Source organism: Plutella xylostella, chromosome 26 (genome assembly GCF_932276165.1).
Source record: "Plutella xylostella chromosome 26, ilPluXylo3.1, whole genome shotgun sequence".
NCBI lineage: Eukaryota > Metazoa > Arthropoda > Insecta > Lepidoptera > Plutellidae > Plutella > Plutella xylostella.
Genome location: NC_064006.1, coordinates 6,844,239 through 6,862,441, shown reverse-complemented (window position 1 = coordinate 6,862,441; position 18,203 = coordinate 6,844,239). Strand labels below are relative to the sequence as shown.

Sequence of the window (18,203 nt, the reverse complement as noted above, 5' to 3'; positions counted from 1 at the left end):
TCATCCCTTAAAGGGCTGATAGGTCAGCTCATGAGAGGCCAGAATATCACAATATGACCTTAGTAAAAACTCGATAATTTTCGAGATATTGACACTTTTATAAATTTGCTGAAAATCGACACCTTGGATCAGTTTTTTGCGTGCCGCCGGTACAAAAATCCATATTATTAGAATTTGTTTGGTGTTGCATCACCCTGTATAGCCCTGCTATTGATCGCAGTCAAAAAAAATATCGAGTAATGCTGTATGTTTAAAAAAAACACGGTTTTCAAAGTCATAAAAGGTAATCGTATTTTTTTATAAACAACTTTGACTCTACATTCTGTAAAAAAAAATATACGACGCAAACCTGGCACCTTATTTGAAAAGATTGCTCATTTAATGCAGTTTCCAAAATGGTATGAAACGTTGCTATTGTTTCAATTAACAAAAAAGTTATTGCTATTTTAGTACAAAACGACCTCGATGTAAAATTGTTTGAAGGAAATTTATCTGACTGAATTTATTAAGGGTAAGTCATGTTGGAATGAATAAAAGTAAAATAGGTGGTATGGCTGGGAGTGGGAAAAGAGACAACGTTGTCACAGTTAGTAAAAAAAACGCATTTTGAGTATCTTTCTCGAAAAAAGTGGACTATAGCAACTCCACATTCCCCATAAATGTAGCACATGGTAACGTACATTCCTGAGTAGTGCTAATGTGTGATATTGTACAAGTAAAACGCTTACACATGTACACTGTACACCCACAGTATCCAAAAAAGGGACAGATCAGTTTGTCATTAACATTACCTCTAATTACTTGATATTTATTTTAAAGTTATTGTTAAACAAAACCAAACTCTCAAAATTATGATTATGACCATTAATGAGTATTATTCTTTGCTGATTGTGTACTTAATATAATAATGTGGTGTTATAATTTTGAGAAATAAAAATAAAAGTCAATAAATGTTTGTTTTTTTTAAATAAGGTGTAAAAAACGAAAAATATGTTTTATAAGAGTTTGGTAAGTTTTTTCTTAGCTATTTTTGCGTCATCTATGTTGCCACGGCTGACCCCACCACTTATTTTACTTTTACTCATTCTAACATGACTTACCCTTAATAAATTCAGTGAGATAAATTTCCTTCAAACAATTTTACATCGAGGTCGTTTTGTACTAAAATAGCAATAACTTTTTTGTTAATTGAAACAATAGCAACGTTTCATACCATTTTGGAAACTGCATTAAATGAGCAATCTTTTCAAATAAGGTGCCAGGTTTGCGTGGTATATTTTTTTTACAGAATGTAGAGTCAAAGTTGTTTATAAAAAAATACGATTACCTTTTATGACTTTGAAAACCGTGTTTTTTTTAAACATACAGCATTACTCGATATTTTTTTTGACTGCGATCAATAGCAGGGCTATACAGGGTGATGCAACACCAAACAAATTCTAACAATATGGATTTTTGTACCGGCGGCACGCAAAAAACTGATCCAAGGTGTCGATTTTCAGCAAATTTATAAAAGTGTCAATATCTCGAAAATTATCGAGTTTTTACTAAGGTCATATTGTGATATTCTGGCCTCTCATGAGCTGACCTATCAGCCCTTTAAGGGATGACGTTGACTTTTGGGACACCCTGTATAACTAATTATAACTCTTTTAACTACTTACTTACCTACGGTGGAATTTCACCAAACGATAAACGAATTTAGGTGGAATTTCACCAAATGCTAAACGTATAAATGTAGTAGCCTGTCAAACTTCTGTCAGTTAGAACAAAATGTATTTAAAATTTGATTTAAATACAATTTTAAATACGTTTAGCTTTTGGTAAAAGTGACCATTAGTCGCCTGTAAAACATCTGTCAGTTAGTACAAAATGTATTTAAAAATGATTTAAGTAATTTTAAATACATAGGTTCAGCATTTGGTAAAAGTGACCCTAAATCTCGACATCACAGAGAAATATAATTATGTAGGTATTATTATACATACATGCGAATAGGTAGTTAGTTACATAGATATACGAGTTTTTACCCCTTATCTTATATTATAACAACTTGGGTGGTAGTGGTAGGTAATTCCTAAGCAATAAGTAATATCAAAATGCTTTTATCTTTATATTTACACAAACATATTTATAGAAAGCAAGTTATTATTAGTATATTTTAGAGTTCCGTTACGCAAAGGGTTAAAGTAAGTACTTTAATAAATTTCCAAGCCAGTAAGTCTGTTTGTCTTTAAGTGAACAGCAACTATGTCATAAATCCGTTTTGTGTAAATTTCATAAAATGTTTAATTTGACTGGCAGAAAATGCTTTTAGCATTAAGTCCACCCTTTGTACTTTTATTTGTAATATTTGTACAATAAAGAGTTAAATAATAATAATAATAATTTAGAAAAAGCGCATCGAATAGTTAATTCTCGGGTTTATAATCTATAAGTAATGTTGCAAAGGGTAACTATAAGTGGGTAATTCAGGGGTCATTATTCTGAACCGCTATTGATCTACGACTTTTGGAAATTGGCGAAAAAAAACTTCTCCCCATTAGTAAAGTCACGTTACTACATAAATAACATATTATGTACCACTAGTTCCTAAAGCAAAACAAAAAAAAACATAAAGGGTGAATTTAATACACTTGATGTTGAATACGAATACGCTGACATGTACCAATGAGTTCTTTGAATTTAAGTACAATGTATACCATCGCTCTTACGGTGAAAGAAAACATCGTGAGGAAACCTGCATATCTAGATTTAGCACATCTAGATATGTGAACCCACCAACCCGCATTGGGCCAGCGTGGTGGGAAATGGTCCAAGCTTAGGAAGGCAGACCTTGGGGATATGCAGCCAGGTTCAGGTACTTACAACCCCACAGATAATATAATATAATAGAATAGAAAGGTATCAAAAAATACCATGGAATCTACAGAACCATTTAAAAAACGCAAGTACTGGCACTGGCTCTCTGTGGCCCGACACAAGATCAGCTTAAGGTTATTTAGAGTTTGTTTTATCTGCATAAATAACTTTATTTATTTAGGTATTAAAATCTGTTATCACGGCTAGAGACGCATGATACGTGATAGTAAAGAGAAGGCATCAGAAATAGTATTACATTAAATATGGTGAAGTTTACACTTGAATTACCTATAGGGATAGCTTAAGGTGTGGCCCCATTGGTGCGTTGGGCTGCATCGCGTCGCTGCGACGACGCAAAGGAACAGTCATAAAAAATATATGACAGCGACGACCAATGGGGCCTCGCTCTTAAAATGTATTCAGGTGACAGATGACTTGACTGACTGAAACTTTTTACTTTTACCAGAGTGGGGAAATCTTAGCATTATGCATAGCATTACATATTATTATTTGGATAATAAGTATTAGAATCATCTCCCTCATGAAAATAAGTCATGGAGGCGTTACGATTTTGCTTGGACATTATTTTTACATGTGCTAAAATCATTTGTGCAGTTTTCAAGGCTACACAGATAACTCAAATTACTTATTAAAAATATACAGCAAATTATCGATAAAGCTTGTGATAACTTCTGTATTTTTGATAAGTATAAACAACACTTTACTTGTCTCTTATGCAGCGGGCAGTAAGGGCTAGTATTGTGGGAACAGACTATAATTTGGCAAACATGGTCAATTTATTGTTTATAGTATAAAAGTTTTATTAGTTTATTTAGAATAGCCATTATCATTATGTCAGTATTTAACTAATGTTCTGGTTAAATTGAGAAGTGAGTAGTAGGTGGAATTTCAACAAACGCTAAACGTATTTAGTAGCCTGTCATACGTCTGTCAGTTGGTACAAAATGTATTTAAAATTTCATTTAAATACATTTAGCGTTTGGTAAAAGTGGCCCTTAATATTTAGTTTTTTTTAGATAATAATAATATTGACATCACTGTGGAGTGGACACATGATGAGTTTTATAAATAATTAGGAGTTCCGGCTGCCCTTATCTATTAAGTACTTATAAGTACCTATATAACGTACTTAGCTAAGCATTACATTTCCTGCAATACTATCATAACGACACAAAAAACTCATTAAGTTATTAAGTTATTTTGATGTTTCACTAGTGGTAATCTTAGACAAATATAAAAATTCAGAGCACCAGGTGAACCATTCAACTACTTCGGGCAAATAACCTCACAATATCAATCAATGACACCACTGAATAATGTAAAATTTAACCTTTTGAAGAATATATTCATCATTGTACTCACTGAATTAATTTCACGTCCAGTAATTTACCTAAACGCGGGACAAATGCATTTCCGACGTTCCGCTGCGCAGTTGTATTCTTTTTAAAAGTTTAAAAATCGAACGAAATTTATTTTAATTTTTTTAAATTTTATCGGCCAGATTTTCCCGCGTCCAGCCACCGATTTTCCTGAACGCGGAAATACAGAAACGCGCACAAACAAACAATTATTTAGCCATCTGCATCTGTACCACTCATTTGTTTATATTTATTTCAAATGACTTGCATTTGCCGCTGGCCAGTTACACGGAAAAAACACACAACAAAACCACAAACAATTTCACAGATTTACGCGCGTTTTTCGTCGTGACGTTTAGAAAAAAAATCAACGTACCGATGCCCGCGATGACATACTGCCGCCACAACTGTCCCTGCTCCATCCTGTGCGTCTGTTGGTTGAGTGCGGTGGCGGCGCCGACCGGGTCGTAAGAGTACGTCCTATCGGCCATACGTCAGCTCGTGACGTCACGTGCGGCTCTCGTGCTGTTCCGAGCGAGGAGGCGTCGCGGAGTCTGCAACAAGGGAGTCATTGTTCTGAGGAACTGTGCTTACTATCCCTAACTATGCATAATCTATCCCTAAGTACAGTTTTGGCTGCCAAATTTAATACCGTCATGGCGATTTGGCGATGGCGTGCCGTGTCGTATCATTTTTCAGTACATTCAATAGGGTAGGTATATAACTATGTACCTATATACCGCACTTCAATTTGTAATACTTAAGAATAAATAAAGGGTATTTGTGTTTACTGAAGTGCACCTGAACAATTTTCAGCGATAAAATCATGTTTTTTTAAATGCATTCATTTGCTGTCATCATCCAAGTGTCTTGAGACTTTTCGCACTATTCATAACTCAAACCTCTTTTATGTGCGTCATATCTACGTCGATAACGGATTCGTGCAGCGGTGGTTTAAACGTGGTAAATTTTACAGAATGGGTAACTCAGCTTGTCATTCTGAAAAACTTTTAGAAATTAGAATATGTACTCTTTATTTTTTAATTATATTTTAACTAGAGTGCAGTCATAAAGGTCACCTTGTAAGTAATAACTATGGAGAAGGTACTTTTTTCGTGAATTTTCGTGAAGCAGTCGCGCTAAAGTACTTAGTGCCACTTGCACCAACATAATATATTAAATCTACATTATGAACTGATTATTAACACTAGTTAAATCTCGATTTATGCCATAAATTATAGAATAGAATATAATAGAAAATCCAGATTAGACACTTAATCTAGATTTAACACTTTGGTGCATGTCACCCTCAGTTTCGAAAGTCCACCGTCACAATAACCTTTTTAACACCCTCTATAAGGTCTAAGTGCCAATTTTATTCATCGGGTCGTGACTTTGACACTAAATTAGTTATCGTTATCTTTTTTATTATCTTTAAAATTGCCATTTTGTGTCAGTTTACGTCAATATGTTGACAATAATGATTTGTTATGTTATGATTACGATTAAATGCGTCTATGTTGGTTGCTTTAGTAGCATTAAGTATTCCTGCTAGCCTAGCACGGGGCGCAAGATGCAAGCGCACGTCATACGTGACAAAAGTTTGCCGTCACGCTCGCTCTCGAGGCCCATTGATGCGAAAAAGATGTTACGTCTTGACGTGCGCGTCTTGTTACCCGTGCTACGCCTTTTGAATCATTGATGGGAAAGTAGTCTTTTCAGCCCGAGGGATTTAACTGCCATCTGATATTTATTTAATTTCACATTCACAATCTAAAAAAATACAACCTGAGCGATTCAGAAGAATGTTAAATCAGAACTAATTATGTTAAATTAAATCTAAACCTAAGCTAAACCCAGAACCTATAGATTCAAATAGGGAAGTTCTTAAGTATATTAAAAAGTATATAGTTATGTAAGTTCGATAACCCACCCAATTAAGTAATTTTAGTGTTTTCCTTGTTATATCTGTGATTCTTGACCTCACATAAAGATTATGTTAAAGTGTACCTAATTTACAGTAAGCACCTTACAGACTTATAAAACTTCATAGAAAATACGACACTGTACTTACACCTGACAAAAAAACTCATATTATTTTCATTTTAATTTTTTGAAAATAATGACGATGAAATAGATTTTAACACCGAAATGTGAGTAACTTAAGTACATAAATTTGTACCTACCAAAACCAAAAAAAACAGTACCTAAGTAACTAAGTACCTTTACTACTCAGGTCATTTCCAAATTTTTTTTAAGCCAAACGGGGTGTGATGTACTAAAGTTGTTTAGACTGATCTCATCATAGCTTTTCGAAAGTGGCCACTTTTAACACCCTGTATATACCATGGACCGGGTCGGTGGGGAAAGGTACAACAATTTACTTATATCTACCCTATTAGAAATGACGGGCGAGAGTATTTTCATGTCCTCTTACGTTATATTAAGTATTTAAGTAGGGGAGACCGGGGACAAAAGTAACAGCGGGTAGAAAGTAACAAAGACTCTGTGGACTTCCCCAATAGCCTTAACGTCCCAAGCGACAGCTGGTAGTCAGCATGCGATGCCCCCCGCGCATGATATAATTTTCCGCGCCCGTGCCGCGGTGCAAGGTTTTTTCAGTTAGCATTTCGTGATTTTACACACCAAAAGTACGTTTTTTGGTGTTTATTCATTTAGTGTTTACGTAGAATTAAGATGCCAAGAACCATATGACTATTTGTTCATTGATTAATTATAAGATTGTCTGTAGCATGTCATAAATTGTTTTCGAATAACACGTGCTGTTTTAAAGTTATGTCACCTGATATTTCAAAAATGGGGATGGGTACAAAAGTAACAGCTCGCGGCAGGACAAAAGTAACGAATTACTTACGTAAGTTTGCCATGTCACATTATAAATTTTTATTTTTTGTTGTTTTGATTACATATTTGTGTCATAATATTGTATATTATGGCACAAATAAAACAACTTCTTATCAGTTAGTCAGTTTAAATGATGGATCTCATTTACAGTTTATATTAAGAAGTTTTTTTTAGTTTTGTCAATAAGTCATAAGTTTTTTTTAGTATCGATTGTTTTTTAAGAAGTTTTCTTAACTAAATAATTTGATTTTTTTTTGTTCTTTCTTTTGAATCGTATTTATAACATTGGGCAGAATTTACGGGTTGTTACTTTCGACCCATGCCTTGTTACTTTCGTCCTGACCATGGGGTCGAAAGTAACGATTTCCCTTTTTTTTTTGAGGCTTTAGAAATGCTAAAATTCGAGATGTATTAAGTAAAGTAATAATGGATATTTGTAGACTATATACGAAAGTTTTATGTGACTATATTTATTTTATCGTAAATGTTATTAATAACGAGAAATCAGACAGAATCTACAAACTGTTACTTTTGTCCCCGGTCTCCCCTATTTATAATTATACGTTTGAGTGAGTAACTAATGAAGTTGTAAGCGGCTACTTTACATTCGTCACATGTGCCCGCGCTCAAGGTCAATCTGACAGATGACAGTTTTATTCTTTATGCTCGACAGGCTAGGGATGCGGAACCATTCAGCCTAATGATGAATCACAATCGCTTCCGGTATTCGGATGCGTTCCGTTTTCGAATCTGCACGCTTTTTCCTCTTTTTCTGCAGTTTTCATGTGTATCACGTTTGTACGTGGGGTTTCCTGGTTATTATCTAGACAGGAATCATACTGCCGTTATTGTAGAAACACAAAGAAATCGTGTTTACGAATTTTAATGTCTCAGTTGTCTGATCGTCAAATTTTCGTGGGTATCCTTTATTGAATATGAGTACTCAGGATTAGAGACTAAAATAAAATTCGACAGAAGTATCTGTTAGCTTAAAACGTACCTATGATTAGTATAGTAGATATACTAAATTATTAAAAATTATGTTGTTTGGAAACACTAATACACTCGGGCGAAGTACATAATATAATAATATATGAAGCGCCTAAGAATTTTGTGATTATTTATAATCTTATCCATGCATTCGTGGTGGCGGAAAAACCATAATTCAGGCGCTTGAAACACGTATAATTTTTCAATATAAATCGTGCTCGCGAATTCCATGATAAAAACTAAGCCAATGTGAAACTTACTACATGTACCCAATTTCATGAAAAATATTTTCAGTTGTTTTTGCATGAAAGAGTAACAAACCGTCTAACAAATTTTCCCCCAATTGACTTTTTGTTGCGGCAACGGCCCTTAGCAATGTGGCCTAGCCCTTATGTTCACAATCCTTAGGTGTAGGTCAGTGTAGGTACCTAGTCCGTAACTTTCATATACCTAGGTTTACCGTATACCACAATCAGCACTGAAATGTACTTTAGGTATGAAAAACCCTATTGAAAAATATGATTATTCGATAATTTAACATTTATTTTATCTCTCCTTGATAGTAAATTTATCATAAAATCTCAATTTTGAGTGGTTACAATTTTCTGTCGAGTGTTTTCTGGTTGCATTTCTAGTGGAAAATTATGAAGTGAATCGTTTTCAGCACTTTTGATTTTACCTACTTCATTATTAATAAACTACGATAATATCTGAATGTTTGTTATAAATTCAAGGCTTCAAATTATAATAGAGATAATGTTGCTACTTCAGTCGTAACTAGGTATCAGTTAGGTAAATTGTTGAGACTTACCTAAAAGCCCCCCCCGGCCCCCTCGAAAGTAAATGCAAAGATGCAATTTTATTTATGATGTTGATTAAGTGTTAATTAAGTATACAGGGTGTCCCTTTAGTCAACGTTTTGCCGGCAGGTAACTAATTCATCATTGCAAACAAGATTTGTTCTATTTTTTTTAAAAACCCTGTTCTCTTCACAAATTGATGTTCGTTACTGTATAACTTTTTACGTCATTAATATCAATACCTATCTGAAGATCTGAAGCTTATGTTTTTCCGAATTACTCATTTTTTAAAAGTAAGTAGGTTAATAAAGGTTGTTTAGAATGACGATTTATTTCACCTCATACTGGGATGGTGTTGACTAATGGGACATACAGCTACTTCAGCTATAAACTGTAGTTTGTACTTGCATCACAAGCACAATAATAATATCTGAGCAACAACTATAATAATGAGACTGTTTTACTACGTACCTAGTCCAACTAACGTAACGGCACCAGTAATGGACACCTTAAGGATTTTTTACAAATGATTTGGAAGTTAATCGCTCAGTTTTTGAGTTAGAATATTGAAAGTTGGTATGAATCGTAGGAATATCTTGCTGATTAAGATGAATGTACACTAGCTCGATTTGAACGATTAGTACTTCAGGAAATTGTATATTTGTAAAATATGTCCTAAAACCACAGTAATGGACACCCAAACTCCAGTTATGGACACCCAATGTTGGACAGTGATTTTTTATTGGATAAAAGTATAAAATATGATTTTATGCTTATATTATTATAATTATAACTATGATTAGTAATCATAACCGTTTACACAAACAGGCTTGGTCGCCAGTTACACTGTGGGAGCTATCAAAGACGGCTAATTTAACTTTCTAAAAAAAAAGTTTTTACGGAAACACTAAAATTTCCAATTCATAACATTATAAATCCTGTCCTCCTGCATTTTATTCATTTTCTTTGTATCATTATGTTCCCCCAGTGGGGCAGAGGGCAAACACAACAGTTTTCTATCGCATACTGTTGACATCAGCCAGCTTTGCATCGGACCACGTGATTCAAACTTCCCACATCTCCGTCCGATCGAGCGCCGCCAGGTCTATTTAGCGGCCTTGCTTACGCTTACCCTGCTGATTCCATTCGAGAGCCAGTCTCAGGATTTTGTTTTAGTCTCTACGCAGGGTATGGCTATTCCAACTTCATTTGCGGCGTTTTGTCTGTGAACCAAAAGGATCTTCATGGCAGCTTTTCCTCAGATCTATGTTGGAGATCATCTCGGGCCAGAAAATCTTCCACAGGAGACAGCGTTTAATGAAGACCTGCAGCTTCTGTGTACCTATGTATCTTTGTGATCTACCAGGTGTCGCAAGCGTATAACAGTACCGACATTAGTATCGTTGGTGATACATATTTTTCACTCTCTCAACAACACTCTCGTCTCAACTTCTTGCGTTCCTAAAATCCTCTTGTCATATCATATCATCTGGGTTATCCAGGTTTTGTATTTACACCAGCCAGAAAATGCTTTTAATTTAAGTATTTTCTTTTCACAAACTTTTATCTCACTTCCCTTTTTTCTACTAAAATTTTGCTCTTAATTCCTTCCCCTTTTAAAATCCCTTCTTTTCAAATTCTCATGATATTCTTACCAAGCTTAACTGTTCTATTCGTCACACGATCACTGTCTATTTCTATTCTCTGTGGGGCTGTAAGTACCTGCACCTGGCTCTCTCGAATGAAACCTTTGTGCTTGTACCCCTAGGTCTAAACTGCCTTCCTAAGCTAAGGGAAATAGTCCATTCCCACTATGGTGGTCCACTGCGGATTGGTGGGTTCACATATTTAGATGTGCTAACTACTACTATCATATTACTAGTTTTATTTCAATTAGGTACATTCTGCTTCTGTGAGCGTGTTTTTCTACAACAGCAACAGTCGCGTGAAGACTTGGATTTTCATATGCATCTTGGATCAATACTTGTTCTGGAACACTAGAAATAGATGTAGGGGTTCCCCCTACACTATGTTTGTGTCTCCATAACGCATGGCTGCAGTGGCCATCATGTACATCCATAATAGCATCTCCCATTTGCTTGGGCGTATATACGTTTTTCTAAGGCAATATGAAAAATCCAGTGATGGACACCCAATTATGGACACCTGTACAATACTGGTATCCTTCATTTTATTCATGTTTTACAAAAACTACCAATATAATTATGAAATTCTAAAGACAATGAAATAAGAAAATTCAACATTACCTTAAAACATTATTTTCGACACCTGTCCATAACTGGATTTACTGAAAATTTGCAAACCAGTAATGAACACCCCCCTCTGAAATCATTTCTATAAACGTAAGCTCTCCTATTCTTTTATAAATATGTGCGTAATTCAGTATAGTTTCCATAAAATCACAGCAATTTGATTTACCTAAAATAAAACGAAATCACCGACCAAAATCTACACTTAAGTCCTTAACGAATTCCTTAACAAATCTCGGTTTCATTTGTGAACCCCCATCAAATGAACTTTTTTTGCCTCACAATTTTGAATCTAAATGGATGACATAAGTAACTTGTCTATATAACAAGGAGGGATGTCTAGGCTTTGAAACTAAGGTGTTGCAATTTTCGTTAAACTATGCATACTCTTATTTTAAACAAAATAAGTTTGTAAGTGTCCATTACTGGTTCCATGTCCATTACTGGTGCCGTTACGTTACTACTTAATAATAAATACCAATTTATACGCCATTACTATAGGTACCGTACTTCTAAGACCAACATCTTCTAATCTACATAATATGTACTTACGTATTGCGACATTCCATCCTGTTGTTTTGATCAGAATCTGAATATAATGTCGTTAGTATAATAATTAGCTTCGTTTGTAACACATTTAAGTACTAACTGCATTTTTTAAGACTTCTCGTACCTAAGAGGTAACAATCGTAGTGTGTCCTTTTGATCAAAATATTGTTAAACCGATAACAATATTTTGATCAAAAGGAAAACTAAAATAAATGGTTTCATTGCTTTAGTAAGTATTTCAGTGATTCTTATATATTTTTATTTTAAAATCTCCTTTTATATGTATAAATTCATTTAAAAAGAAACTAAGAAGAGAAGTTATTATGAAAAGTTAAAAAAATGCAGTACCTACTTAAGTATTTAGGTATCTATAGATCGTATCGGATGGTATGTAAGATGTAAGGTTGGGATGATCAGACGAATTAAAAGTATCCTCCTTTTTTCGAAGTCGATAAAAAAATCTATTTTACCTACCAATTCAGTCTGCTTATACAGGATGTTGCAAAAGGAGGTGACCCATTTGTTCAGAATGACGAGTTGTGCCCAGTTTAGGTACTTACACAGAAGCTCTATTCATTATGTACAAACAGCTCATAATTATTATTACTAAGCTGTGATAAGTAGTTAGCTCTGCTCATATTATTACAATAATATAATTATTAAGCTTATAAGTATTGTATACCAACCAAGTTCTAAGTCTTTTTTTGAAAAGATGGCTCAGGAGTTTCTTGCCTCCGTTCTTCTCCTTAGACAGAAAGAGCCCCCCTTATCCGAACGGAGAGTAGTTTGTAAAAATTGACATTCATCAGAAAATTTTATATTTTTACGATGAATAAAAATATTTGACTTTGACTACGTTAAGTACCAAATTAATCTAATTAAGTATTATGCGTATAAGGTAGATAATGAATAATTAAGCTTCGGTCGCAGTAAAGTCGCCCTATCTAATGCAAGTTAAATTTACTTTAGTAATGCATTTGTATTGTCGACACTTGATACAGGTCTATCAATATTTATCGAACTTAATGCGCAGGTTTGCAATAATGTATCGATTTTTAATTTATGCTTTATTTACATAAATAGGACTTGAAAAAAAGTACTAAACAGCAGAGGTTATATTTTGACAGTGGCAAAAATTTACTGCACAGGATGTTAAAAAAAGAGTACTGTTTACATGTAAAAGTTATAGTAACTACGTCGAATGGGGTCAATTTCCAAAAAAAACCTACTTATAGCTTTCACGAAAAAAATCTTTGCCACCGGAGATTTCACGATTTTTCAAGTTGTTTAGACCCTGAGATACAGGGGGTGTCTCAGGGTCTAAACAACTTGAAAAATCGTTCGCTTTACTATTACACTTTTGCAACACAGTGCATAAGATATTTTTTCTATTAAAATGATAATAATGGTTTCCAACCAATAAAGATAGTCTATTCTATTGTAACTTATATAAAGGTATTATGTAGGTATTTAGGTGTAACCGATGCTCACCAACTACACCGCTTTTTTGCCGCAGTCGGGTAAATTCTGGACACAACTGTTCACCACCACACACACACAGGAATGACGATAATCACCATATGCCAGCAGATACAGTGGACACATTATGTTACTATTTCGAATAATAATAATATTAAGGTAGACAGAGATATTTAATCTAAAAACGAGCATTTTGCAAACAATCAAACCAATTACTTAATTATTGATAAGTGAAAGCAAAATCACTGATTAAAATTACATTAATCTTAATCACTTACCTGCGTGAATTTTTCACCAAATTAGAACGAAATATTTCTTTAAACACTTTAATAAGTAAGATTTATTAAGATTCACCGAATAAATGTGAATATATAAGATTGTATTAGAAAATAATCCTTTATGTTATTAGGTATTTATGTACTTTTTTATTTATGTATTTTCCACTACTATGGGTATTTGTAATGAATACTTTCGCATCTGCCAGGACACTGTGGTAGGTACATGTGTTTTATATAGTTTATATACACGTATATGCCTGGACCACACCAGATAAAAAATAATCACGCTCCGAGATACGTACATAAGTAGTTAGATATATAGAAATTACTGATAAGTATAAAGTATTTATTATAAAAAGGCTTCCGTAAGTCTACGTAATAACGGATTCGTTAGGCAGATATCTAGTTAGCGTTTACGGTTATTCAGCTCCCCTACTCTTGAAAGGCAATGTATTGCGTCTGTCTTGCGTTTCCAACATTTAAAAAATCATAACTTCTCTCGAGTAGGGGGGCTGATCTATTACCCTATACAATTTAAACAAACTGTATATTATGCTAGATAGATTAGTGTATGAACCTAGAAGACATTCATACAGAACCTTATATACATGAACAAGAATACAGTCCAACACAACACATCTTTACAACTTTTAAAACTTTGCTATTTTCGAAGATATTCGAAGCTTTTCGATGTTTTTTAAAGGTCTTTCATGAAACTTAATTTTACTGTTATAAGTTAGCTGTACTAATTTCATTTACTTATTAATTTCAGTTTAATTTATAACCATAGACACAAATATAACAAAAGCAAGCGCAAGTATGTTTCAGGAAGAAAAATAAATTGAGTCTTACCTGAAAATCGCGGCGTCAGTAGTTCACTCAACAACTGTCGAATGGAATGGACTGACGAATATCGTAATACAGTGGCTGTTGGGCATTATCGTGCTATCTTCAAGTGTCACAAACATGTCTTGAGGGACCCTCTCGAGCTTATCTACACTTTAGCTAGTTTTCTATTGAAAAATGGTGAGTATGAGGAAATTACGCTGAGATTTGGATTGCATATTGCAATGCGGAATACTTACGAATAGATTTGGCTTAGATATAGGGTGTCTTTAATAGACTTTTAATTCGTATAGTACGTATATCTTTATCCTTTAATTGGGTAAAATTATTGCTATGTGATCCCACATCGTTTTGAACTTTATCTCATTGATTTAAGAACGAAAACCAATGGTTTTTTTTCACTATTTATGCCTTATTAAGCATTAGGCAACCATTGATCTTCATCAGCCAACAAACGTACATTGCTGATATAATTTATTTATGAGCCACAACCAATGCCACAACACAACACAACACATCACTCTCTTAACTAATATTAAATTTGTGACTCTTTCCTCGGCCTTCCTCATTCAATCCAAGCTACTTTTATGGATATTTACTTTCACATGCGAAATAAAATAAACAAATAATTATACCTTACTTAATACCTATAACAGTTAATGTAGTACGTGACTGAACACCCTGTAGATTCATAGATTGATTTAACTAGTATAGGTACGTAGGTACCTGGTTAGAATTTGATTAGGGTAGGGCTGACACTGATAGTAATCATAATGTAAATTGACATAACGGAGGTTTTTTTTTAGAATAGACAAAAATATTGGCTAGTTCAATAATTTGACGACCTTAAATCTTATATGTAACATGAACGATAGTTTAGCAAAACAAAATAAATGTTTCTATAAAAATTAAATACAGGAGCAATGAAATTGGTAACCCTAATAAATAACATTATAAAATGTATGTATGATACATTTTCTGAAATACCTAAGTGGTGATAATTATTATTTATAAGTATCTTTAAAAAGGTCTAGGTGAATAATATGTGTTAATCGAATGGCGCCTGATTTTTACCCGAAGTAATATTTGTCTATCACTGGATCTTACAGTGGTGATATGTATAGTGACTTTAACTACTGTTCTGAGGGTCCCGGACTCCTAGGTTCAATCCTCCGCTTAAGAATACTTAATTAATATCTGCATCATTTTCGGGTTGTGCGATATCTCTGCCATGCTTGGACATTATGCAAATAGTATAACCGTGTTATTGTACTTAATACTTATAAGACTCAAATTATGTGTAAATGACAATGGGCGTTTTGGGACCTATGTCCAGTAAAGATGAGTCATCGTTGGATAGCTCTTTTCAAGTGAGCAAAAAAATATTATGACGACAAATCCGTATAAGTTGTCCATTTTGAAATATATTCGTCGGAAGGAAGTATTTTTCTATAGCACTGCACTCTCTCTCATGACAGTTAGGCAGTAATACACGTAAACACGTATTATTAAAATGGGAGAAATTACTTTCATCTGGTTTTATTTACTGAGTGAGTTTGGTCTTAATTCATATTTAATTTTAGTACTTCTCTAATATTTTTGATAATTCACCGAATGTTAAACGTATCCTATACTTATATAGTCACTTGGTGCAATTCCAAACTAAGTAGGTAAGTAAGTATTAAGTAAGTATTACTTAGTACCTACTTAAATTTTTTATAACATACAATGTGTCGCAATACGGTTTTGTAAGCAGATACACGGTTATAGAGAAGATAAAAATATTTTAACTACACGTGAATTTCACGTATTTATTTAAGTTAAGACGAATCTTGCACTAAATTTACATCATCAATATATCCCCGCCCAGGCACAAATTAAATACAGACAGCATTCATTTGAATAATGTTATTTTTATCTTGATTTGTATTTACTTAACGTCATTTTAGTTATTTTTATCAAAGTAGAATAGATTTAGTAATGGCAACAAAGCTTAAAAGAATCTAAAACCTGATAAAAGAAATATAAACTTTCAGCGTACAAAATTCATTCACGAATAATGTACCGTCAGCAAAATATACCTGTACATATATTACATCATGTCGATTCTAAAATTCTGAAGGCAGAAATTCTGATTTTAGAGCTGTCTAAACCTTAATTTATTTAATTAAAATTCGACTCTTCTATACTTAAATATTTATAGTTTGACAACGTTAAAATAAGAATTTCTGTCTTCCGAATCGACATAATTATCTCGAAAACTACTTATCGACTTTTATTAATTTAATAATATTGCGATATTATGGTCACTGAGCTGGCATATTAGTTAGTTCTCCAGAGCATAGATATGCCTTTATGGACACCCTGTATACATATATGCATTTTGCGGACTGTACATAGGTTGTAAGTATAAAATACTTAAAGAAATATGTAAGTATACTTAAATAAATGTGTTTGTAAGTTGTAATTTAATTGATCATCACCATAAGGCGTGAGTTTTGAGTGGAGCAGAGAACGTGTTCTTAGATAAGATTTGGTAGTTTTTAGCTTATTATAAATCAGTAGGATGTAGGTATATTGTAAAGTATACAAATGTAGGTATGCCTTTGTTTAGTTAATTATAAAATTAATTTTAAGATTTTTATATTGGTTCCTTAAAATAGACTTGTTTATTTAATGTTTTCAGTAGAATTACGTAAAATAAATATTACTTAATATAATATATTGTACACGTTTTTAACAGAATGGCTCAGCGGTAGCAAATAGTAGTGATACTTATAGAATGAAATCAGAGTGAGTAGGTACTCGGTAGGTATATAGATAGGTACTTGAAAGATAATCCTATAATGACAATGTGCCGTGGACGCAAAAGTATTTCACTTCGACTTCTATTGCTAACAAATTAAGGTCGGTTTACACATACCGTATTGCTCTTCTTGGTTAAAATGCCGTGATCCCCCACTGTACCTACAATCAGGTTATAAATAAACGTAAGGTTATTCCCTGAAGTCTTTGTTATTTGGGATATATTATTTAGGTATTTTACTTTAAAAAAATAGTAAACAATACTTTTTGCATCTGTTGATGAGCCGAATTTAGCGGTTGCATAAATAAACTCAAATGGGCTAAAAAAGGACAATGAGTTTTGAACTTGTTTTGAATGAGTTGAATGACACAAAAAAAGCACAAAAATATACATATATTTTCATTTTTATACTCTATGGTTAAATTTATAAAAGTTTCCGTCACCAGTCAAAAAACTCAATAAATTTTACAATAATAATGTAACTAAATACCTTTAAATCAATAAACTTTTACAACAAACTAAACAACAATTTTGCAAATTTAAATTTAAAACTCCCTCACAATGTCATCAACTGGAACCAAACCGATGAAGTCATACGATTCCTTTCCCGGCAAATACGCTCAGCTGTCCCCAGCCGTGGAGGCGAAATTCGACCAGCTCAAAGAGGAGATCACTACCCGTATCGACCAGGAGATCAGCGACTCCACAAACGCCAGAGAGTTCATAGGGCAGAAGTATATAGAGCTATGTGAGAAAATTGAGGTTTTGAGTGACCTGGATAAGACTGTGTCCAGTTTCCGGAGTGATATAAAAGCTATGGAACGGCAGTTATTGATGCTACAGACCAGGATTGATGGCTTGGAGAGTAAGGTGCTGAGTAAGGAGCGTCCGTCGGTGACTTCCGCCTTGTTTGGAGCTACGGGCTGATGATGATGGTGGTTAGAGGAGATGGCGGTGTGTGGTGGTGATCATTTACGTTTCATTGTTAAATTCTTGTGTGTAATTGTGTTATTTCACGGACCAAATTAATTGTGAATGATTTTGCTTATTATTCGTTAAAATTAAACATCTGAAAAATA

General features: G+C 33.7%; 2 protein-coding genes across 4 annotated transcripts in view; one reads left to right on the top strand and one right to left on the bottom strand.

Annotated features, from left to right (window-relative positions):
- LOC105387744 (facilitated trehalose transporter Tret1) overlaps positions 1–14,343 on the bottom strand; it is a 33,872-nt gene extending 19,529 nt beyond the window's left edge. Inside the window, exons 1-3 of one of the 3 annotated variants that reach the window (XM_048630694.1) lie at positions 14,325–14,343; positions 13,216–13,217; positions 4,618–4,795 (exon numbers count right to left, since the gene is read on the bottom strand). In XM_048630694.1, the coding sequence (XP_048486651.1) occupies positions 4,618–4,732 (115 nt within the window). In that variant the 5' untranslated portion in view covers positions 4,733–4,795; positions 13,216–13,217; positions 14,325–14,343. Of the gene's footprint in view, positions 1–4,617; positions 4,796–13,206; positions 13,346–13,472; positions 13,658–14,324 lie in introns of those variants that run through there. The other 2 variants (XM_011558526.3, XM_011558525.3) reach the window with 2 other exon arrangements.
- A 3,205-nt stretch (positions 14,344–17,548) lies between these two features.
- On the top strand, positions 17,549–18,203 carry LOC125490674. The gene has a single exon (XM_048630619.1). It carries the CDS (start codon positions 17,686–17,688, stop codon positions 18,049–18,051), a length of 366 nt encoding a protein of 121 aa, XP_048486576.1. The 5' UTR covers positions 17,549–17,685; the 3' UTR covers positions 18,052–18,203.

Excerpts from the sequence above, each read along its gene's own strand:
- LOC125490674 (XM_048630619.1), top strand. The coding sequence starts at position 17,686 with ATGTCATCAACTGGAACCAAACCGATGAAGTCATACGATTCCTTTCCC.